The 23780-nt window shown below is 50.6% G+C and overlaps 1 protein-coding gene across 2 annotated transcripts; it reads right to left on the reverse strand.

The window, feature by feature from the left end:
* Positions 1-232: 232 nt before the first annotated feature.
* CLEC2L (C-type lectin domain family 2 member L) lies at positions 233-20855 on the reverse strand. 2 transcript variants are annotated; one of them, XM_035254606.3, is made up of 5 exons: positions 20420-20855; positions 8354-8428; positions 4673-4839; positions 3049-3149; positions 233-964 (listed from the first exon to the last, which is right to left on the reverse strand). In XM_035254606.3, the coding sequence occupies exons 1-5, from the start codon at positions 20619-20621 to the stop codon at positions 853-855; spliced, it is 657 nt and encodes a 218-aa protein (XP_035110497.1). In that variant the 5' UTR covers positions 20622-20855; the 3' UTR covers positions 233-852. The 2 variants fall into 2 exon arrangements, with proteins under 2 accessions (XP_035110497.1, XP_009001235.2); XM_009002987.5 differs by lacking the exon at positions 8354-8428.
* Between the last annotated feature and the right edge of the window lie 2925 nt (positions 20856-23780).

The following is a 23780-nucleotide window of genomic DNA, read 5'->3' on the forward strand; positions in this document are numbered from 1 at the left end:
AGCCGGCAAGGAGCACACCCCTCAGCCGTCTACGAATACCTTAAAGGCTTAGCAAAATGAAGTGATGCCCTGAGGCCAGAAGATGTGTTTTTTCATCCTCACACTGCTATCTGCTGCACTACAACAGGGGCATTTTGTGGTGGCCCCCACAGGCAGGCACCCAGAGATGTGCCCCTCTCTGCCACTCCCCAAGCTCTGACTCTGGAACAAATGGCAGCAGACATCTCTGGACGTGAGTTATTCACTCTTTATTCCGTTAGTGACCAATACAACAGCACCACGGACACAGCAGAGGCCCTGCCTGAGAACCCAGGCAAGACAAAGACGGGGGATGCAGGGGACCTCTGGGGCCCTGGGCTGGCCTGGCCTAGGAGAGCGGAAAGCTTTCCCCGCCTGCCCCTGCCAGCAGCCAGGAGAGAAACCACTGGGGAGGCGGGGCTGCTGAGTGGACAGTCAAACCAGCTGCCAATGACCCCCCTTCCCCAGAGCACCAGGACTGCAGTGAGGACAGGGCTTCTAGGGGGCTGGAGAGAGATCTGTGGGGCGGCTCAGGGTGGACACTGAGCTTCAGAGGGGACAGTGTCTGTGCGTGCGTGTGCATGTGTGTGTGTAGGTGGGCAGATGCCTACACTAGTTAGCGTATGGGATTTAACTGCTGAACCACACGACCTGCCTGGAGACAAAGAAGACCAGGAACCAGGGACTCAGAGCGCCAGGAAGAGGGGCCTGGGGCAGAGGCCACCCACCCCACTGCTTTGCCTTGCAGAGGGCAGGCGGCTCTGCTGGAGGCAGGTCTTGAGCAGACATCTCCCACAGGCCTGGGGGGAGGGGCCGCCTCTGGCCCCACCCACCTCACGTATAGGCCATCTTGCTGCACACCCAGGGCCGGGTCATCAGACACTCCGTCGACACTAGCCTGGTGGGTTCCACGAAGACACACTCCCCTGGACCTGCAATGGTGAACCTGTGGCCAGGAGAGAAGACCTGGAGTTTATGATCTGGGACATTCTGCCCAAAACCCAGTGGCAGGCGAGGCCGTGGATGCCCTGTTTCTCCCTCACTTCGTCACTAAAGCTGCCTTCTAGGATATTTGGGCCAACAGACTTTTCTAGCATGGCATCCCATTTTCTTCCTACTCTGTGCCCCGTAGCTCCAGGCACCCTGGCACGCCAATCAGACATTTCCTGGACACACGTGCACTTCCCCATCCTGCCTCCATGTCCTTGCAGGGTCGGCTCACACGTCCCAGGCTCCATGGCACCCAGTTCAGGGCCACTCTCTCCCCCTCTCCCTTCCCACAGTTCCTTGCCTGCTCTGTGGGGAACTCTCACAGCCTCCTGGGGCCTCTATCTGTCTGTCCACACAGGTCCCCAAAGCAGCCAGCTCCTGAGAAGCAGGCTCTGTGCCCTCTCATCTTGGCTCCCTGCAGCACATGGGAGAAGCTCCACAGAGCTGACTGAAGTCAACCACCCCTCACAGGTTAGGGGCGGGCTGCAATCCCAAAATGGGCTAACTACAGCTCTATTGCCCAGGAATTCATTGACATCACACACAGAAGTGTGTGGTGGGAGGATTCCCCACTGCCTAAAATCACCCCTTTCCAGCCTCAGAGGTTTCTTCTTAGCCTAAGTCATTCACCTTGACCTCTGATCCCTACCAAGGCTGGAGGTAGACTCTCACAACAGAGGGCATTGGAAGGACCCCAAGAAGGAGTGCAAGGGGAAGGCCCTCCACAGTGTCTGAGACATGTGGCCAAAGACCCCCTGGTTGCCAGGTGGTCAGCATGCCACAGACCCCACCCTACAGGGCTCTGACAGCAAGAAGCTTCCAGAAAGGCAGGGACAGGGGTGGAAAGTGCAAGATCTCCACAGCCACTCTGAGAGAAGACCTGAGATGGGGACAGGAAAAGGAGCAAGAAAAGGAAGGGACACTGAGGCCAGAGTAAGGGGCAAAAATGAAGAGGGCTCGAGATAAGGAAAAGGGGGAGGAGGGGAAGCATGATGAATGATGCCCCCTGCCTCTAGGGATCCCATGGGTGTGACTGCCTAAGCCAGCTCCAGGTGGGAGGGCGGGTGATGGCCACCTGTGGCCACCAGAAGGATCCGAGGGTCTGAGATGCCCTCTGCTTTAGCCGCTGCCTTGGGGATGCTCACATGTCATCATCATCGGGTCAGGAGCTGTGTTCCCCACCCCACCCTATGCCCTCCAGCTGGCACCTCAGAACCTATTCCTCCAGCCACGGGGTCTGTTCTGTGGGTCCCACTCCCTATATGCACATCCCTGCATTTCTCTAGGCCTAGACCACTCCCTTCCCCATGCCCCACAGTTACCACCCCACTGCCACAGCCACACATCTGCCACCTGCTCCACCCATGACCGTCACTCCCACACCACACACCAGTCCTGGCATCACAAACTCACGTCCACACCACTAGAGCCTTACAAATACCGCCACGGCACACACCACCACCTCAGCAGTTCCCTCCTCCATCAAGAGATGCGTTTGCCAGGAAAATGTGGTCTAGAACACCCAGGGTGCCTGTCTTTAGATCCCCTTCCTTCCATAGCTACAGTGTTTAGGCGGCACGTGGCTGCCCAAGATGGAGGCACATCTCCCATCCTCCCTTGCGGCCAGGTGCAGTCATGTGACTAAGTTCTGGCCAATGGGGTGAGGCCATCCAGGGTCCTCCTTCCCGTTACCTGTCCCCTTCCGGCTGAATGGAATGTGGTTCCGCCACACTGAGTGGAGCCGATGAGCCCCAGGCTGCACAGATGGGAGACTCAGGGTGGAAGGACCCTGAGCCCAATACCACGAAGCTCCGATGGCTCCGCAGGGCAGAGCCACCATGCCAGGCTGGACTTTCATGGGAGAGGGAGAAGTTTAGGCATTTTCATGGCTGGGTCACTGGCACACACTGCTGGACCCGAGACTAGTATCTCTAGCTAGCACAAAACCAAGGGTTTCTCTCTCCTGGAGTTGTGTCCAAGGGGTGGGCCAAGACTTCCTCAGTCTAAGCGCAGTGACCAGAAGATGAAGCCTCAGCTCACGTGTCTGGATCAAATGGGTCCCCGTTGACCCAGTGGAATTCATCTCCAACTCTGCGTAGTCCAATCCAGGGCTCCCTCCGTGTGAACTTGAACATAAATTCCTGCACCAGGGAAAGAGGGACACCTCAAGGTCAGATGTGGTCTCCTGACTGGCGTCACATCCCAAGACAAACCTGTTTGGAAGATACTGGCTCTTGGGATGTACAGACGCTGGGAGGGTGACTGCTGTCTCGCCGCATCCCGAAAGTGAGGAGCTAGGGTTACAGGATCCTCTGCAGTCACGCTGCCAGAGCTCGGCTCCAAGCCACTCGCTGACCTCACAGCAATTGCCTCCGACAGCTTGAAAGGGACCCTGGTTCTGTGTGTGCCCACTGGGCCAGGAAGGCCGTACAGGGCTTGTCCTCCTAGCTCAGCAGGCCAGCATTCCTGATGTGCAGGAAGCTTGGGGATTGTCGACTGGATGGCTGATCTGGGACAAATCTCAGTGCTCAGGTTGGTTGTCTTACCTGCATTTTTCTGGGACTTTCTCTGCAGATTGGGGATATCTTACTGTGTATCAAAGGCAAACAGAGGTGATTTTTAGATTATCTTCTATTTCAGTTAGCACCACTGTTAACCTCAAAATCCAAAATTGCCAATAGATTCCATTAATTGTGTTTCCTTCACATTTCTGTTGCTAAAACTGTTTCGGATGTTAAATGGAGACCAAATCCCGATTTGGATCTTTAGAAAATTATAATGTGTGTTTACATTTCACAATGCATTTCTAATTTGTAATTCTTTTTTTCTCGAGAGACAAAGTCTTGTGGTTGGGCACAGTAGCTCACACCTATAATCCCAGCACTTTGGGAGGCCTAGGCAGGCGGATCACTTGAGGCCAGGAGTTCAAGACCAGCCTGGCCAACATGGCCTATCTCTGCTAAAAATACAAAAATTAGCCAGGCACGGTGGCACACAGCTGCAGTCCCAGTGACTTGGGAGGATGAGGCACAAGAATCGCTTGAACCAGGAGGCGGAGACTGCAGTGAGCTGAGATCGAGCCACTGCACTCCAGCCTGGGTGACAGAGTTAGAGTGTCTCGAAAAAAAGAAAGAGACAAAGTCTTGCTATGTTATTCAGGCTGGCCTTGAATTCCTGGGTTCAAGTGATCCTCCCGCCTCAGCCTCCTAAGTAGCTGGGACTGCAGGTACGCTCCACCAAGCCCAGCTAGTTTTCTTTTTTACTTTTTATAGAGCTGGAGTCTATGTTGCCCAGGCTAGCCTCCATCTCCTGGGCTCAAGTGATCCTCCTGCCCCAGCCTCCCGAGTAGCTGGCACTAGAGGTGCATGCCACCTCACCAACTTTATAATTTATAATTCTTATGATTTATAATACTAAGTGACCTCAACCAGTGAGCCTTGGATTGAAATAAGTGGCCTTGACAATGGAGGTGGAAACTGGAGCCACTCATTGACCTCCTCGGACTGTGAGGTCTGCCTGCACCCTCAGTGATTATGCAGCAGCAGGGTGGCTTTGGAGATATGTCACAGGGACACTGCATCCTTTAGGGTGTGGCTGTGCCTAGAGTCAAGGTTGGGGGCCCTGAGTTCCCTTCCCCCAGCCCCCTTCACCTTAGCACACTCACCAGCTCCTTCTGGCTCTGAATGACAGCCAGCGCTGCCTCGTGGGTGTGGCAGTACTGCCTGCCTGTGTTCCAGTCTCTGGGTTCCTCAGAAAAGAAGTAGCACTTCCTTCCATAGAGCAGCCAGTCCTCCGGGCAGGGTGCTTCGCACTTGATACAGCCTTTGGAAGCTGCAGGGAAGAGACTGGCTCAGCCCTCCCCTGTCCACCCCCCACCCCCCCAGAGTCCCGCTCTACTTTCTGTGGCTCCCTCCCCTGCCTCCGCTTTGGAGGTGTCCCCCTCCAGGGACACTGCAGACATGGATGTCCTCTCCAGTGAGCACCTCTCCTGGTGCCTGGAGGTAAAAGGGTGGCCACTGAATAAATGAGAAAGAGGATTGTGGGAAGCTGACAGGGGCATCGCCGCGAGGGGAAGTGACAGTGGGACAGCCCCTGGGTTAGGATCTCCTCTGTCTCTAAGCTCCCAGAGGCATGGAACCCCAGAAATTCAGACTGGGAAGCAACCTGGAGGCTACATGTCTCTCTTTCCAGCTAGGCCAGATACCATGGTTAAAGACAGCAGGACGGACTGCCCACTCACTGTCTTTAACCATGCCCTTCCTTGTTAGCTACCAAGCTGCCATTCCACCACTGAACTGCTGGGAAGTTCTTTTCTTTTTTTTTGTATTTTTTAAACTCCCTTTCTGTCAGTGTGCATGAGTTTGTTTTTTGTGTGTTTTTTTTTTCTTTCTGATTTTTGAGACAGAGTTTCACTCTTGTTGCCCAGGCTGGAGTGCGGTGTGATCTTGGCTCACTGTAATCTCTGCCCCCCGGGTTCAAGCCATTCTCCTGCCTCAGCCTCCCAAGTAGCTGGGATTACAGGCATGCGCCACCAGGCCCAGCTAATTTTGTGATTTTAGTAGGGATAGGGTTTCTCCTTGTTGGTCAGACTGGTCATGAACTCCCGACCTCAGGTGATCTGCCTGCCTCAGCCTCCCAAAGTGCTGGGATTACAGGCATGAGCCACCGTGCCTGGCAGAAAGTTCTTAAATGTTGAGTCTTAACCTGTCCTCCTGTGACCTAGACCTAGGATCTGGCCTCTGGGTCGAGAGACACCCGTTCTGTCTTCTACCCCCTACTTGAGGAAGCTCACCAGCCTCCCTCATGCAGCTTGAAACAGATGCCATCTCTCCCATGATACCTGGCAAGGTTGCTCTCCATCCTGCCTGCTCACTGCAATGTCCCAATGTTACCACTGAATTGCTGCCACCAGGACAGACCGGGACACATCAGATGTGGCTCTACCAGTAGCAACAGTGGGCACCATGCAGTCTTCCAGTTGTCACGGGGCCTCCAGTCTGCAGACTGCTTCCGTGAACAGATTCGGTGGGTCTATGCATACATGGACTTTTCTGGGAAGGAAGCCCGGAGCTTCTCAAAGGACTTCCTTGCCAAAAGGAATTAATCTACAATCTTATATTGTTTTCATATGATCTGATTCTAAGCCAGGTCTCCCCCAGTGTCAGAACATGTGAAAATAGCTTCTTAAATCCAAATGCAGAACCTTCTATTTATTTCTTCCACATTTATCTCATTCCCTTTGGCTCATCATTTGAGTTTTTCAAGATACATTTGAATCTTGATTTCTTTCACCCATCTGTCATATGGGATTGTGTTTTTGGATTGTGTCAGCTACAAATTCCATAAGCATACTTTTTGTTTGTTTTCATACAAGTGATCGATTAAAATGTAGACCAGGACAGAGCCAAGAACAGGCCCCCTGGCACTCAAGCCCCTAGGGATCTACAGCTGCACAGACACCAATTAATTTATCGACACTCCCTGGGCGTATCTGTCAATGAGACGCGAATCCACCTGGGAATACTGACCGTTGTGTGGCTACATTTCAACTGCTTTCCACAAGGATCTCCTAGGAGACTGTTGCGCTTTATTGAAATCATATCAGCTATGTCTACACATTCCCTGGCCTCCCAACCTAGTAAGAGGATAAAAGGAAACTGACTTAATTTGGAGGAATTATTCCAGGTGAATTTAAGCTACACCCAGTGGTTGCCTGTTTATTTTTGTTTGTTTCGTTTTGTCGCTTCTGTCGCCCAGGCTGGAGTGCACTGGCACAATCTCAGCTCACTGCAACCTCTGCCTCCCAAGTTCAAGCAATTCTTCTTCCTCAGCCTCCCAAGTAGCTGGGACTACAGGTGCGTACCACCATGCCCAGCTAATTTTTGTGTTTTTAGTAGAGATGGGGTTTCCCCATGTTGGCCAGGCTGGTCTCAAACTCCTGACCTTAAGTGATACGCCCACCTTGGCTTCCCAACGTGCTGGGATTACAGGCGTGAGCCACTGTGCTGGCCGCCATATCCATTTCTAAATACTCAGAACCCCTCTGTTTGCCATGCAACCTATAGGGGAGGGTTTGGTAGGGACTGATACTGTTGGTGGACATTTCCCCTATTTTAAGGAGTCCACCTCTGGTCTTATGGCATTTCTCAAAGATTAAAGACAGAAGCACTAAAATCGTTTTTGCAAACCCTTCAGAACCTGCAATACACTTTTATTTGAATCTCTTAAAAGTAGTCAGATTCCCTGTTCATATACTCTTGCATGTTCTTAGGTGCAGTTTCTACCTTTTTCACTGATTCAGCCCTTTCAGTTACACACACTTCTCTGTTTCTCAGGCCTCTCCCACTTAGAATGTTCTATTTCCTTGATAGGGTCCAGAATGTGCCACCTGAAAATATGCGACTTTGACATGAGGATTATTTTAGGCTGAAGGCAATTAAGAATCAACAGGTGCAATGGCATGCACGTTTCATAAAATAAATAAATTTTAAAAAAAAAGAATCAACAGGAAGTCTGGGCATGGTGGCTCAGCCGAGGAAGGCAGATCACGTGAGGTCAGGAGTTCCAAACCAGCCTGGCCAATTTGGCAAAACTCCCTCTCTACTAAAAATACAAAAATTAGCTGGGCGTAGTGGCATGCATCTGTAATCCCAGCTACTCAGGAGTCTGAGGCAGGAGAATCGCTTGAACCCAGAAGGCAGAGGTTGCAGTGAGCTGAGATTGCACCATTGCATTCCAGCCTGGGTGACAGTGTCTCAAAAGAAAAAAAAAAAATGAATAGAAAGAGTTCTTTGCCCTCTCATCTGTCCAAAAGTAGGGCATAAATTTCCCTTCGGGGAGGGTGCTGTCCTATTCCCTATCCCCCACCCCATACCCTCTCAGACCTCCACTTCCCACCCTAAACCATGTTGGCCAGGCTGATCTCAAACTCCTGACAGGTGATCCACCAGCCTTGGCCTCCCAAAGTTTTGGGGTTACAGGCGAGAGCCACTGCGCTGGCTGAATGTGATCTTTAAAGGCCCTTGTTCCCAACCATCTCCTCCAAGAAGCACTGTCTGCCTAACCTACCCCAAGTTTGTTCTGAGTTCTCACGACACTTACAAAATAATTCCTAAGCAGCATCTCCATTCTACTCGCATGGCTTAATAAAGGGGACATGTATAGTCTGTGTGTGAATATATTATTTTAAGCTAAAATCTCGAGAACTGAAACTACATATTTTCTACTTTCTCAGTCCCCCGCAAGATTCTTGGAATGTCTAGAATCTTTCTTTAACTAATTAGAGGTGCTTTTAACAAGGAGTGTGCAAATCGAATTGCATAAATGCTCTGACATGCGTGCTCACCCAGGATGCTCATCACCACCAAGATGGCGAACAGAAGGACTGCGATGGCACCAAGCAGGAGACGTGTGGTGGTGTCTAGGAGAAGAGAGAGGAGTTCAACATCCCACCACCCATCCCACCACCAGTCCCCGCCACCAGCACCATATCCTGCTAATGACAAACGGGGAGGTGGAGCCCAGCAGGCTGCATTTTGCTGCTGTTGTGGTTGTTTTGAGACAGAGTCTCACTCTGTTGCCCAGGCTGGAGTACAGTGGCTCAATATTGGCTCACTGCAACCTCTGCCTCCCAGGCACAAGCAGTTCTCCTGCCGAGTAGCTGGGATTACAGACACCCACCACCACACCCAGCTAATTTTTGTATTTTTACTAGAGATGGGGTTTCACCATGTTGGAAATTCTAAAAGGCTTCATTTAAAAAATAACAGTGTGGGGGCACAGTGGGTCGTGCCTGTTATCCCAGCACTTGGGAGGCTGAGGCAGGTGGATCACTTGAAGTCAGGAGTTTGGCTGGTCTCGAACCCTGACCTCAGATGATCCACCCGCCTCAGCCTCCCAAAGTGCTGAGATTACAGGTGTGAGCTACCACGCCTGGCCAACAAGCTGTGTTTTAACAAGCCCTCCAGGTGATTCTGATGCAGGGTGGAGTTTAAAACTCACTGCTGAGAGCGCAGCTCTGATTGTGTGAGACCCGGGCTTGAAACCCTCCCTGCCAGGCTGCCCACCGCTCACGAACTCTTCAGTGAAGGTAAGAGCTTTCTACCTTGAATCTCCTGCTGATTCTCTATGTGGTCTCAGGTTTCACTCACATGGGTTCTTCACAATAACCCATTCAGCACTCACAGCCCTGCTACTGAGTCTGCTCCCAAAGTCTCCTCCTTAATGGATACCTCCTGGAATCCACTCACCTCTGCAGCATCCATCCTCTTCCTGATCCTCCAGGTTCACCCTTTGTCCTCCCTTTTTCCTTCCTTTCTCCCTCCCTCCCTTCCTTCCTCCCTCCCTCCCTTCCTTCCTCAGAGTCTCACACTGTCACCAAGGCTGGAGTGCGGTGGCACAATCTCAGCTCACTGCAACCTCCTCCTCCCAGGTTCAAGCATTCTCCTGCCTAAGCCTCCTGAGTAGCTGAGATAACAGGGACCTGCCACCACACTCTGCTTACTTTTTTTGTATTTTTAGTAGAGACAGGGTTTCACTGTGTTGGCCAGGCTGGTCTTGAACTCCTGACCTCATCATCCGCCCACCTCAGACTCCCAAAGTGCTGGCATTACAGGCGTGAGCCACTGCACCTGGCCTATTTATTTTATTTTATCGCTTAATATTATCATTTTATATGTAATGAGAGAACATGTTTAGACTTTAAACATAGGGTATTTTAAGGATGTTTTTAATTGTGATGAAAATACATAACATAAAAGATTCAATTTTAACCATTTCTTAATGTACGATTAGTGGCATTAAGTACATTCACAATGTTCTGCAACCATCATCACTGACTGTTTGCAAAACTTTATCATCCCAGACATAATTTCTGTCCCCTTAAACAGCTCCCACCTCCTGCTCATCCCAGCCCCAGACAACCACCCCTCTACTTTCTGTCTCTATGAACTGGACCACTCTAGGAAGCTTATACAAGAGGAAACATCCAGTATTTATCCTTTTGTTTCTGGTTCCTTTCACAGCATGTTTTCGAGGCTCATCCATGTTGTCGCATATGTCAGAACTTCATTCCATCTTAAGGCTGAATAATATTCTGTTTGCACAGCAAGAGCACATTGTGTTTACCCTTCATCTGTGGTAGACATTTGGGCTGTCTCTACCTTTTGGCTATTGTGAATAACGCAGCCATGAACATGGTATATGAGTATCTGTTCGCGTCCCTGCTTTCGATTCTTTCGGGTATGTGCTTAGGAGTGGAGTTGCTGGATCATGTAGTAGTTTGGGGTTTGTTTTTTCTTTTTTCTTTTTGCTATTTTTTAGGCAGAGTCTTGCTCTGTCACCTAGGCTGAAGTGCAGTGGCATGATCTCGGCTCACTGCAACCTCCACCTCCCAGATTCAAGAGATTCTCCTGCCTCAGCCTCCTGAGTAGCTGGGATTACAGGTGTGTGCCACCACACCAGGCTAATTTTTGTATTTTTAGTAGAGATGGGGTTTCATTTTGTTGGTCAAGCTGGTCTCAAACTCCTGACCTCATGATCCGCCAGCCTTGGCCTCCCAAAGTCCTGAGATTACAGACGTGAGCCACTGCACCCAGCCCACGTGGTAGCTCTTTCTGAGGAACCACTAACTCCCCGGGGGTTGCATAATTAGACATTCTCACCAGCAATAGACGAGGGTTCCAGTTTCTCCACATCCTCACCAACCCTTGTTGGTTTACATTGTTTTGATTACAGCCAACCAACGGTGTGAATTCCCTTCATAATTTTTAAGTGTACAGTTACATTGTTGTATGCCATTTTTAAAGTTTTTAAAATCAGTGTTATATATAAATCATGGATGAAAACAGTGCCTCTGCAGCTCAGTGTTGGTCTGTAAACTATTACTTGTCTCATGATATAAGTGCCAAAATTGAAAGGAAGAATTTGTAGCAATTCAGCATTACCTGGACATCCAAGGGCATGTTGCTAGTCATTCATTTGTATTGCATTTTACAAAGGATTTTGGAAAAAAAACCTGTTTCCTTCACCAAGGATAGACTGAAAAGCACAGATTTAAGGAATCAAGAAATTCTAAAAGGCTTCATTTAAAAAATAACAGTGTAGGATGCAGTGGGTCACGCCTGTAATCCCAGCACTTTGGGAGGCTGAGGCAGGTGGATCACTTGTAGTCTGGACTTTTAGACCAGCCTGGCCAACATAGTGAAACCTTGTCTCTACTAAAAATACAGAAATTATTCGGGTGTGGTTGCGTGTGCCTGTAATCCCAGCTACTTTATAGGCTGAGGCAGGAGAATCGATTGAACCAGGAGGCAGAGGTTGCAGTGAGCCAAGATCAGAGGTTGCAGTGAGCCAAGATCATGTCACTGCACTCCAGCCTGAGCAACAGAACAAGACTCTGTCTCCAAAAAATAATAATAATAGTAATAACATTGCTCCTTCCCCAACCACTTTCAACTCTTTTAGCTGACTCTTTCGGTATTAGCTCCAAATCTCTAAATGCCATGTGTATGTAAATGCTTCCAGATTTTTTCTGTTTTAGATATAATTTCTTGGCTTCCCATTATAATGATGCAGACTTAATTCTTTGCATTACCATTCCACCCTGACCACTCACTCTGCCCTCTCAATGTCATAGTTTGTATTAGTGTGATACGTGGCTGTTACATTCTTGTGTCAGTGTAAACAGCACTCTCAGCAAAACCATGCCATGTGTTGTGATCATTTCCATGGAACTTCTTGTTTCCCTGTTCATCATGGTCTTCTTTTCCCTTTGCTAAATCTTCTTTGTGCTTATCATTATCTCATCACCGAAACTCCTCTATCATGATGAGACAAAATCAGAAATTCTCTTTCACCTTTGTCTTAGTTCAGCCTGCTATAATAAACTGTCATAGACTGCGTGGCTTAAACAGTGGACATTTCTTTCTCCTGTTCGTTCCAGAGGCTGGATCAGCGTGCCAGCGTGGCTGGGGTCTGATGAGGAAACACTTCCTGGCTTGCTGACAGCTGTTTTCTGACTGTGTCCTTACACAGCGGAGAGAGGACGTTCTGGTGTCTCTTCCTTTTCTTATAAGGGTGCTAATTCCATCACGGGAGCTCTACCCTCATGACCTCACCTAAACCTAATTGCCTCTCAATTACCCACCTTCTCAATATCATCACATTGCAGGTTAGTGATTCAATGTATAAATCTGGGGAGGAAACACACATGCAGGCCATAACGACCATCTTGAAGAAATGTCCCTTGGAACTTTCTGACCTGCTGGAATCTGACTAGTTGCCTTCTAAGCCCAGCTGCCATCTGCAGTCTTCCCATACGAGCAGTCTGAGGATTTCTCTGCCTCTCTCCTGTGTTGGCTCTTCTGTTTCTTTTCTCCCATGTCTTCCTCTCCTTTGGTTTACTCCCTCTTCCTGGTGAAATGCATCATCCAATGGCTGCCTGAGGAAGGGTAGAGCAAAACCACTGCGCTGCGAAGGTCGGAGGAGCAAAGCTTCTCATCATGTTCCATGGTGAACTGGTGAATGTTACCCATGGAACTGTGAACTTACAGGACTCAGTATTATAGGTTGAGAATAAATTTTTTTCAGAATTTTGAAGGTATTACTTAATTGTCTTCTAGCTCCAGTATTGATTTTGAAAAGTCTAGATTCATTCTCTTCCATGATCCTTTTCAATTGCTTAATTCTTTTCTTACTAGATGCTTTTAGGGTCTTCATCGCAGTGTTCTAAAGTTTCATCGTTGCATGCCATGCCTTGGTTTGGTCTGTTTCATCTAATCTAATAGGCCCTTTCAATCTGGAAAGTGATGTCCTTCAGTTCCAAGAAATTTTCTTTTTTGAGACAGAGTCTCATTCTGTCACCCAGGCTGGAGTACAATGGCACCATCTCAGCTCACTGCAGCCTCCACTTCCCGGGCTCAAGCAATTCTCTTGATTCAGCCTCTCAAGTAGCTGAGATTACAGGTGCCCGCCTCCAAGCCTAGCTAATTTTTTGTATTTTTAGTAGAGACAGGGTTTCACCATGTTGACCAGGCTGGTCTTGAACTCCTGACCCCAGGTGATCCATCTGCCTTGGCCTCCCAAAGTACTGGGATTACAGGCGTGAGCCACCATGCCCAACTAGGAAATTTTCTTTAATTATATCATTGTTGATTTCCTCTCCTCCATGTTTTGTTTTCTTTCTGGAAGTCATATTCTTCAAATGTTGGATCTCTTAGATTGGTCCTCCAAATTTCTCATCTTATTCTCTCCTCTTGTTTACTATCTATTTGCCTTTTTGCTGTATTTCTTGGAAGAATTTCTCAATTTTTCATCCTATCCTTCTACTGGGTTCTTAATTTCTGTTATTATATTTTTAATTTCCAAGGTTTTTTTTGTTTTGTTGCTGTTGCTCTATGAATATCCCCTCTTAAAGAATTTTATTCTTGTTTTAGTGATGCAATGTTTTCTCTTATCTCTTCTCTCTGAAGATATGACTGACAGGTTTTTTTTGGAGGGGTGGGGGAAATGGGCAGAAAGATTATTTCTACCTGTATAACTTCTGTTTTGGTCTTGAGCTTCCATGTTAGAGACTTTCCTCAGAGGTCTTGAGACCATGGTTATCTGTTCATAATTAAGGCAGGAGAACTAATCAGTTCTTTGGAGCCTCTAAGCCCACAAATGGGGGCTTATTTTATTTTATTTTATTTTTTTTTTGAGATGGAGTTTCACTCTTGTTACCCAGGCTAGAGTATAATGGCATGATCTCGGCTCACTGCAACCTCTGCCTCCTGGGTTCAGGCAATTCTCCTGCCTCAGCCTCCTGAGTAGCTGGGATTACTGGCACACACCACCATGCCCAGCTAGGTTTTTGTATTTTTAGTAGAGACGGGGTTTTCACCATGTTGACCAGGTTGGTCTCAATCTCTTGACCTCATGATCCACCCGCCTTGGCCTCCCAAAGTGCTGGGATTACAGGCATGAGCCACCGTGCCCAGCCAGATCGGGGTTTATTAACTGTGGGGGACACAGTGAGTGATCTGGCTGGGCTGATTCTTGGGATTCTCTGAATGCTCATCTCATTATATTTTTCTTCTGGGATGGATGAGAGTCCATGTTTTCTCCCCTGGAGAATATGGGGCTAGCTGAGGGAAGAGGCTGGGAGCTGTCCTCAGCATTCAGTATGTAAATGTTGGCTTAGTTTCTTGCTCTCAGTGCAGTGGTGTCTGGAGCCTTTTTCTTTCTTTCTTTCTTTCTTTGTTTCTTTCTTTCTTTGTTTCTCTTTCTTTTTTTTTTTTTTTTTTTGAGACAGAGTCTCACTCTGTCACCCAGGCTGGAGTGCAGTTGTGCAATCTTGGTTCACTGAAACCTCCGCCTCCCAGGTTCAAGCGATTCTCCCACCTCAGCCTCCTGAATAGCTGGGATTACAGGCACCACCATGCCCAGCTAATTTTCATATTTTTAATAGAGATGAGGTTTCACCATGTTGATCAGGCTGGTCTCAAACTCCCGACTTCATGATCCGCCCACCTCGGCCTCCCAAAATCATTCTGCAATTATAGGCATGAGTCACTGTGCCAGGCTGAAGCCCTCTTTCGTGAGAGATTTCACCTTAGGGAGAGACTTCACCTCAGGTTCCTGGGGCTGGGAGAATCTGTACAGAATGGGAAGCTAAATCCTCCTGAAAGAAATGTTCCTCCTATTCTCAGTTCCATCTTCAAGCACTGCCACCAACCCCTGAGCCTTAGGGATCCTCCCACGAGGCTCGGGTGGCTCCTCCGCTCTCTGGACTTTCTCAGACGGGGTGAAGTCAGTTACCATTCATCCATTTGCTCCCAAGCTCTCTATTTTGTTGCTATTTTCACTCTTGTTCTTGCCCTTAAGGCCTTTTAAAAATTGCTTTACTGTTTTGTTTGGTTTCTTTTCATTTGTTTTTGTTGTTGTTGTTTTTTCTGAGATAAAGTCTCACTCTGTCATCTGGGCTGTAGTGTAGTGGCACAATCCTGGCTCACTGCACCCTCTGCCTCCAGGGTTCAAGCGATTCTCCTGCTTCAGCCTCCCAGAGTGCTGGGATTATAGGCATGAGCCACCACGTCCACCCCTTTACTGTTGAATTAGTGGGCTTCTGAAGTAAAAAAAAGAAAAAAATGCACATGTTCAGTCCACTGTCTTGACCTGCAAGTCCAACAAACATTTTCCAGTCCTTCCTATGAGCAAGATCTATGTTGGCTAGTGACTGGGAGGCCCGGGTGGGTGGCTTCAGACACGGTAAGAGCAGAGGCTCTAGCCTGCATTGGAAGACTGGGTTCTCTCTATTTCTGCTCTGCTGTCCTTGGTGGCAGCGTCATCACAGTTCCCTAGAGCTACAGGATGGCTGCCTGTGGCGAGCATGCTGAATGCATCCTTCCTTTCCCTTCTATTAGGCCTATTCTCTAACGTTGCTGCTGTAACCCTTTGTGCACTAAAGATATGAGCATGACATCTGGCATCACTTCACCTGGGTTCAAATCCCAGCTCTGCCATTTTCTAGATGTGTATAGATGGTAAAGTTTCTTAGCCTCTACTGTAGTTTATTTTCCTCATCTTGAAAATGAGGTAATTATCATATCTATCTGTCTCTCAGAGTTTCATGAGAATTCAATGTACAGTGCTTAGCACAGTGCCTGGCGTGGTAAACTCTATCCAATCAACCTGTGGTGATTATGCAGGCTGTCAGTGTGAGGGTGACCATCAGCCTTAGGCTTTTTTGGAGTAAGGACTGTGCTTTACTCACCTTCGGATTCCCTGAAATAGGGCCTTGCATGTAACAGAGCATCCACTGGGTCCCAAAAACTATGGGAGAAATTTAGACACCTGACAACATCCTTGGTCAACCTTAAATTCAACTGAGTTTGTAGGAAAGAACACACAGGGAAGAGGAATCTGTACATGTATCTTCAGCACTGCCAGATCCGAAGTGCCTCTTCACTGTGTGTCGGCGATAATTTCTCTAGATGCTGCACTGGACCATGCTTCCTCTGAACTCTGCAGGGACTCCTTCCTTGCCTCTTCCTAGTGTCTAGTGGTTGCTGATGGACCTTAGCACTCCTTGGCTTGCAGCCGCATCACTCCAATCTCTGCCTTTATCATCATATGGCATTCTCCCTGTGTCTTACATCGTTCGACTGTTTCCCCACCCAGATCTCATCTTGAATTGTAGCTCCCATAATTATCATATGTCATGGGAGGGCCTGGGTGGGAAGTAATTGAATCATGTGGGCAGGTTTTTCCTGAATCATGTTGTTTGTGATAGTGAGTAAGTCTCACAAGATCTGTTGGTTTTATAAAGGGCAGTTCCTCTGCACACACTCTTGCCTGCCACCATGTAAGACGTGTCTTTGCTCCTTCACCCTCCTTCATGATTGTGAGGTCTCCCCAGCCATGTGGAACTATAAGTCCATTAAACCTCTTTAAAAATTACCCAGTCTTTATTAGCAGCATGAGAACAGACTAATACAGTGCCCTTGTCTTCATGTGAACATCTTCTTATAAGGATGCCAGTTCATATCGGATAAGGGCCCACCCTACTCCAGTCTAACCTCATCTGAACTACAAATAACCTGCCAGACTGTATTTCCACATGCGGCCACATTCAGACGTTCCAGAGATTAGGGCACCAACATGGCTTTTTTGGTGAAGACACAATTCAACTTCTAACAAATGTCTAACTCATTACTAGTCCCTACTATGCCATGGCCCATAGTAGGTGGCGTTTAAGGGTGCAATTTATTTTGGTCTCTAAATATATGTGATTTCGCCTAATAATAGAAGGAACAACTGAAAAAACCTGACTCCCAGGCCCAGACAAAGCTCCCATCATCCTCACACTCATCCCAAGAAGGGCCCATGCTGCTGTCTCTAAGTCATCGGGGACACAACCTGGCAAGCATCATCTTGACTGTTAAAAACTACCAAATGTGAAGTTTGGTGATTTTTAAACTTTCAAGAGGCTAAATGCATGTGTGTGGTTTTGATCAGGAAGTTGTGGGTTTATGCCTAATCAAGAAACTTTCAACATTAAAAATTTAGAATCAGTGAGCACTGAAAAATCTATAGGCTGAGGTATGCAGGCTCACTCTGTCTCCTCTCCTGCACCCCCAGGCCACTCTGCCCCGCGGAGACTCCCAAAGGCAGAAATATCCTCATCTTGTTCCCAGAACCCAGGCAGACTCTCCGGGTCACCTTTTTGAGCCTTACACCCCAGGCGGGAAGGAAAGGTTCCTATCTACAGTGAGAAAAGACTTAATCAAGGCAACTTCTGTTCCATTTCCTGTTTATAAAGCTAGTTATTCATCTCAGAAAAGTCTTAAAGACCTGGGCTGTAATCCCAGCTTTCTGATTTAAGAAGCTCTCTGACTCATTGAACCCATAAGGAGGGAGAAAAACGTCAATCCTGGAGGTGGTAGGGTTATCTGGGAAGCAGGGGGAGGAGAGTGTGCGTGTGGGAATTTGATGATCCCCAGCTAGCCTCACCAAGGTGGATGTCCTTGGCCATGCAGGAAGGGGTCAGAACCTTCACGACAGGCTTTCAAGTGTTAGCAACCAAGGATGTCCTTGGCCAGGACACTCAGGCTCTCAGTCTGGGCTCCCTCATCTGTGAAACAGAATACTCACCAGCCCCCTGCAAGGGGAGAGGGGAAGACTGAGATGATAACTGTGAAAGCCCCAGCACGGCTTCAGCACGTAGTGGGTGCTTGATGTGCGTTGGGCACATGGTGATGAAGGAGCAGAGACTTCTTGCAGGGCTCAGCTTGGTCAAGTCAGGAAATCTCCCATTTCTCTCAAGACAGGTGCTTGGCTAAGTGGGGGCTGCAAAACCCTGGGTCCCCCAATGGACAGATCCCTCCTCCCACTGACAGCTTTTCAGTACGTGGGCTCTGGATTCAGGTTTGGGGTAGGAAGCAGAATCAAGGGAGGCTGATCAGAAGTCAAAGTGCTGCAGCTGGGCCTGGGCTCCCCCAACAGGGCTGCAGGGCCACTGGGAAGAGGAGTCAGCACACACACAGCCCACACTCTAGGGCCTCTGTCTACCTGAGAGGTGGAGATCATGGCCTGGCTTAGCAGATGAGGAAACAAATGCTCCAGGAAGTTGGAAAGCCCTTCAGCCTGTGGCAGGGGAAGGCTCTGCCCCAGCTTTGCCAGATGCTCTGCTCCCTGCACCTCCCACACTGTCTCAGCCCCTGTCCTGGGACCTCTGCAAGGACACAAATGTGCCCAGGGCCCAGATCAGTACCTGGACGTTGCAGGAAAAATGAATGAATGATGGAGACCAGTGCCAAGGCCAGCATTGGGCCAGTGCAACAGCACCCTGGAGAGGACGAGCCCTGCTCCATGAGCTCCTCTCTTCTGAGAGGCTGGCGGCACCCAAGGAGACTTTTGGAGAACTGGCAGAGGGGAGCCTTCTGGCCAGACTCAGACTCCAGATTCTAAAATTCTGCAGGAAAAGTCAGTAGGCCCAAGATGCTGAACACCCAAGGACCATAGGCCATCAGGAGTAGGACAGCTCCTGGGGGGACCAAGGGAAGGAAGGGGAAGGGACTTCAGGTGGTATGAATCAGAGAGCGAGGCAAGGCAGGGGGCCATGGCGAGGCAAGGCTGGACCACAGGAAGATGCTAAACCTGGGAGTGGGCTTGACTCAGGGCCCCAGACAGCCTCTCAGTGACCTTCCAGCTTAATGTGTGGTCTCTTCTGCAGCCTGATTGGCAGGTGGGCAGCCCAGCCACAGTTGGGAAAAGGAAGCACAAGGGGGTGGAGATCAGGGCGGGAGGTGGGACAGGAACAGCAAGCAGAAGGCATTAAAGGGCCACAGCAGCCCAGAAGCAGCCCTACCACGGGGGCTGGGGTTAAGGTTAGAGCAGACCCTTCAGAAATGCTGACGAATGCGTGAATAAAGAAATACAGGCAAGAGGAAGGAGCAACTTCAAGAAATAACTGGCAGGAGGGAAACGTGGGACACAGGGCCACTCCAACAGCAAAGCCGGAGACAGCGTCACAGGGAGGTGTCCATCCACCTCCATCCATCCCGCCCAAGTCTTTACAGCCCACAGCTCTGCCACGCTATTCTGCTCGGTGACGCACCATCCTCACCTCCTCTGTCCCTGCCACTGTCTTATGGTCCAGCTTCAGAGTCCACACAGCCCTCCCTCGGAGAGTCCACATGCCCCAGGCCATGGCCTTTGTGCAGAACCCTGGCATTACCACCCCCACCTCCCCATCCTCAGCAGTAGCCTATCTTGGCCCAGGTACTAATTATATCCCTCCTGGTCCCCTTCTGCTGCCCCACCCCCTCCCTGACCTCTAGCCTAGGTCCCACCCCTCTGGGCCACCACCAGTCTTCCAAGGGCAAACCCACCATCTCCACCCCTCAGTAGCCCCTTCAGAGCAAAGTCCTAGCTCTTGGGCAAGGCCTGGCTAGCCCTTCACTGTCTGGGTCCTCCAGACCCATCTCTCTCCACCCTGCCCCATCTCAGTACCCCAGGGCTCAGTTCCCACATGGAACAGACTAGCTCTGGCCACCTGGCCTGAAACACATCATGCTCTAGGTCTGGGACACCTTTCTCTGTCTCCACAGCCCCTATGAGGTCACCTACTCCAGGAAGCCCTCCTTTTCTGACACTGCCTCCCTAAGGAGTGATCCAGGCTCTGGGCTTCCCTAACTAATGCTGCCCAGGCCCTTGGATTCGGGGTGCCAGGAGCACCCTGAGAAGCACACAAAGGGCCAGCCAACCTCTCACCAACTCCAGCCTCTCCCACTCCACACCACCTGGGCAGCTAATTAATACAAATTTCCTAAAAGAGCTCATGAACTTGAAATCAATTCTCCACTTTGGTTACTGCCCCTGCGGCCACAGGGGTCTCTCCCTGAGGCAGTCCGATAGAGGAGTAGGTGTGACCCCTGACCTTGCAAGGAAGAGCCTCTCACGGATTCTCCACCCTTGCCCTGCCCTGTCCTCCCCACATGGCCCCACCACCAAGGGGTCGCTCGGGCAGCTCGCACAGGGGCGGGCACCACCTCTGGGGTCTCCTGCTTTCTTACTTCATTCAAGCATGTTCACGGCCACAAATTCCGCCACCCTCTCAAAACGCCTGTCAGGTGGGTGCCAGACAGTGGCTGTCCCCTTCATGCGTGAGGACCTAGGCTCAGAGCGTGAAGCCTGCTCCAAGGTCAGACAGGGAGTCGCAGCAGACGCAGGGTCGAAGCTGTGACTCGAGGTGGCCCCCAGTTCCCTCCCACCCCACCCCACGAAACCGCGTCTGGCTGCCCTGAAATGAATGACTTCGCCGCGCTCCTCTCCGGGACAGCGGCCAAGGTGACTCTGACCGCCTCCGCGTCCCGAGTCCGAGCTGGGCAGGGGTCCCTGGGCCGGGAGAGGGAGGCCGCTCAGCGCTTACCCTCCAAGGCCGCCTTCCAGCTGGTGCTGCCCTCGTAGCCCGACCCGGATCGCCGCAGCAGCCCCTCGGGGCCACGGGCCTCTGCCTCGGCAGGCGAGCGCGGCCTGGGGGCGGCAGGGGCGGGCGCGGGCGTGGGCGCAGGGCGCGCAGCCACGGGCGGCGGCGGCCGGGCCCGCGCCGGGGGCTCCCGGGCCGGCTCCATGCGGGGCACTCCGCCGCGCCGCGCCCGCGCTCCTGCACCGGGGTGCGGGGCCCAGCCCGACGCGCACTCGGCGCTCCGCGCGCCCTGCTGGCCCCCCAGGCCGGCCTCGGGTGGGCTAGGGCCGCGGCGCTCACAGGCCGGGGCTGAGCCCGGGTCCCCGCGCTGGAGCCTCTGCTCCCTGTGCCGCCGCCGTGCGCGCCGTTCCTGCCCCACCGAGCCGCAGCCTCCGCGTACAGCCGGGCTGGGGAGGAGCGCCAGGCGGCGCGTGGGAGCCTGGATCCGTGGACCCGGGCGGGGCGGGGGCAGAGAGGGAGGAGGCGCTGAGGAGCAGGGACAGCCGGGTCCCTGACCCCGCCACCTGGCAGGAGGCCGGATGCTGCCGACCTGGGAGCACAGTCTTGGAGCCGGGAGACTGAGCTCTAACTCAGCTCCACCTCCCCAGCCTCCTGCTCATCCTCTCGTGAAAATGGGAATCAAGTTCACGGGGACAGTGCAGGGAACCTCAGGGCGGATGAGCGCCTGTCCTCCCGGCTGCCCTGGAGCCAGAGCAGAGAGTGGTTGGGGCCGTGACTAGACCCCCAAACTCTTGATAAAGGAGAGAAACGTCCGGACGATGAGCACAGAGAGAGTAGAGTCTAAAGGAGCGAGCGAAGCAGCGTTGCAGAGTCAGTTAACATTTAATAAGCACCTGCTAGGCGCCAGGGACTTTCACATATACTAGCTGACAATGTCCCCAGGTGAGGTTGAGAAGGGGAATTTTTATGAGGTCAAGGACATTTCTGAAGGCAGTGCCAGGCTGCTGCGTGCTTGGCGGGTGTCTGACCCCCTGGCCAGGGCTTCCTTCGGGGCCTCGCTAGCCCCTTGCCTCAGCTGACCTCGCGTGGCCTGACACCCCACGCCTCCAGCCCTGATCCTCTTTCCCCCCACCCACCATTCTCAGTCCCACCTCTGGTTCCCGTCTCAGTCTACAGTTCCTCATCCCCAGCTCCTCCTGCTCCCTCCCAAATAGAATGGACCACCGACTGGTGAATTCTCCCTTTTAAACTATTTTTATTTTTATTTTTTGAGACAGGGTCTTGCTCTTGCTCGAGTGCAGTGTGAAATCACAGCTTACTGGAACCTCAGCCTCCCAGGCTCAAGTGATTCTCCTGCCTGAGCCTCCCAAAGTGCTAGAGTTATAGGTGCGAGCTGCAGTGCCCAGCCCCTTTTATTTCCTTTTTATTTATTTATTTAGAGATGGAGTCTCGCTCTGTTGCCCAGGCTGCAGTGCAATGGCACAATCTTGGCTCACTGCAACCTCCACCTCTCAGGTTCAAGCGATTCTCCTGCCTCAGCCTCTTGAGTACCTGGGATTACAAGCAGCCACCACCAAGCCTGGCTAATTTTTGTATTTTTAATGGAGATGGGGTTTCACCATGTTGGTCAGGGTGGTCTCGAACTCCTGCCTGCTTCAGCCTCTCATAGTGCTGGGATTATAGGCGTGAGCCAACATGCCCAGCCCCTGCCCCTTTTAAACGGTTAGTCTGCCCGTTACTCTCCATCCCTCTAGCCACTGGCCACCCAACAACATCAGCAGCTTTCTAAAGTTCTCTGGCCTCCACTCTTGCTCCCTCCTATGCAGCCCCTCCCTCTCAGCACCAGCAGCATCTCCCTAAAGTGCAAACTCACTGCTCCTTTAGGGACATCTTTACCTGTGGGTTAAGGCCATCCTTTTACAAGGCCTCCAGGTTCCTCGTGGTCAAAGTCCTGCTCCTAAGGCTTCCTCTCCTTCCACCCTTTCTCTGCCAGCCCTAGACACATCCAACTATTCTGACTCTTCCCTCTGCCTGGAACACATCTCCTCCTCAGTCCTTCTAACCCCTCTAGCCCCCGTGCACCCTAGTTTGCCTACAAAATTTCTGCTAATGCTTCCGATTGCATAATCTCTAGGATACTGCATTCATTCGGACTATAACAGAAAACCCCAGTAAAAGTTAAACTAAAAAGAAGTTGTTTTTTCACATGAAAGAAGTCTAGAAGTGATCAGCCCAGGGCTGGACTGAGAGCTCTAAGATCATCAGGGACCCCAGCTCTTTCCCTCTTTCTGCTCACCATCCTTAGGATGTAGCCTACGTCTTCAGGATTCCCTCATGGTCACACTATGGCCACTGTGGTTCCAGACATCACACCTGCACACCAGATTGCAGAAAGTAGGAAGAACCAATGGGAAAGGGGCATGCCTCTTGTTGAATCAGACTTCTTTAAAGAGCTTTTCTGGGCTGGGCACAGTGGCTCACACCTATAATCCCAGCACTTTGGGAGGCTGAGGTGGGCGGATCACCTGAGGTGGGGAGTTCAAGACCAGCCTGACCAACATGGAGAATCCCCATCTCAACTAAAACTACAGAATTGGCCCGGCGCAGTGGCTCACACCTGTGATTCCAGCACTTTAGGATGCCAAGGCAGGTAGATAACAAGGTCAAGAGGTTGCGACCAGCCTGGCCAACATGGTGAAACCCTGTCTCTACTAAAAATACAAAACTTAGCCAGGCATGGTTGCTGGCACCTGTAATTCCAGCTACTTGGGAGGCTGAAGCAGGAGACTCACTTGAACCCGGAAGGCGGAGGTTGCAGTGAGCCAAGATCTTGCCACTACACTCTGGTATGGGTAACAAAGCATAACTCTACCTAAAAAAAAATTAAAAAAAAAAAAAAAATTCAAAATTAGCCAGGCATGTTGGCACATGCCTGCAATCTCAGCAGCTACTCCGGAGGTTGAGGCAGGAGAATTGCTTGAACCCAAGAGTCAGAGGTTGTGATGAGCCGAGATTGCACCATTGCACTCCAGCCTGGGCAACAATAGCGAAACTCCACTTAAAAAAAAAAAAAAAAAGCTTTTCTGGAAGCCCCAGTGATTTCCATTTGCCTTTCACTGGCCACTTCTATCTGCAAGAAAGTCTGTGACATATAGTGGCAATTAGCTAAAGCCATTGCCACACTCGATGCAGAGAATGGATATGTGCATGACCAGCAATCCCTGCCTCCTAAGCCTCCTGTAACCCCAGACTGTGGCACCTGTCCTTGGGCTCTCAGAATACTCCACCTCTCTTTTCCTAGCACCTGCCACATCCTACTGTCATTGTTTGATCCCCAACCAGATGGCCAGCTGTGGGGGGAGAG

The sequence above is a fragment of the Callithrix jacchus genome, chromosome 11 (genome assembly GCF_049354715.1).
Source record: "Callithrix jacchus isolate 240 chromosome 11, calJac240_pri, whole genome shotgun sequence".
NCBI classification, from domain to species: Eukaryota; Metazoa; Chordata; class Mammalia; order Primates; family Cebidae; genus Callithrix; species Callithrix jacchus.

Excerpts from the sequence above, each read along its gene's own strand:
- CLEC2L (XM_035254606.3), bottom strand. The coding sequence starts at position 20,621 with ATGGAGCCGGCCCGGGAGCCCCCGGCGCGGGCCCGGCCGCCGCCGCCC. Across the intron at positions 8,429-20,419 it reads CTGGAAGGCGGCCTTGGAGG|ACACCACCACACGTCTCCTG; the intron begins GTAAGCGCTGAG and ends CTCTTCTCCTAG. Across the intron at positions 4,840-8,353 it reads GGTGGTGATGAGCATCCTGG|CTTCCAAAGGCTGTATCAAG; the intron begins GTGAGCACGCAT and ends TCTTCCCTGCAG.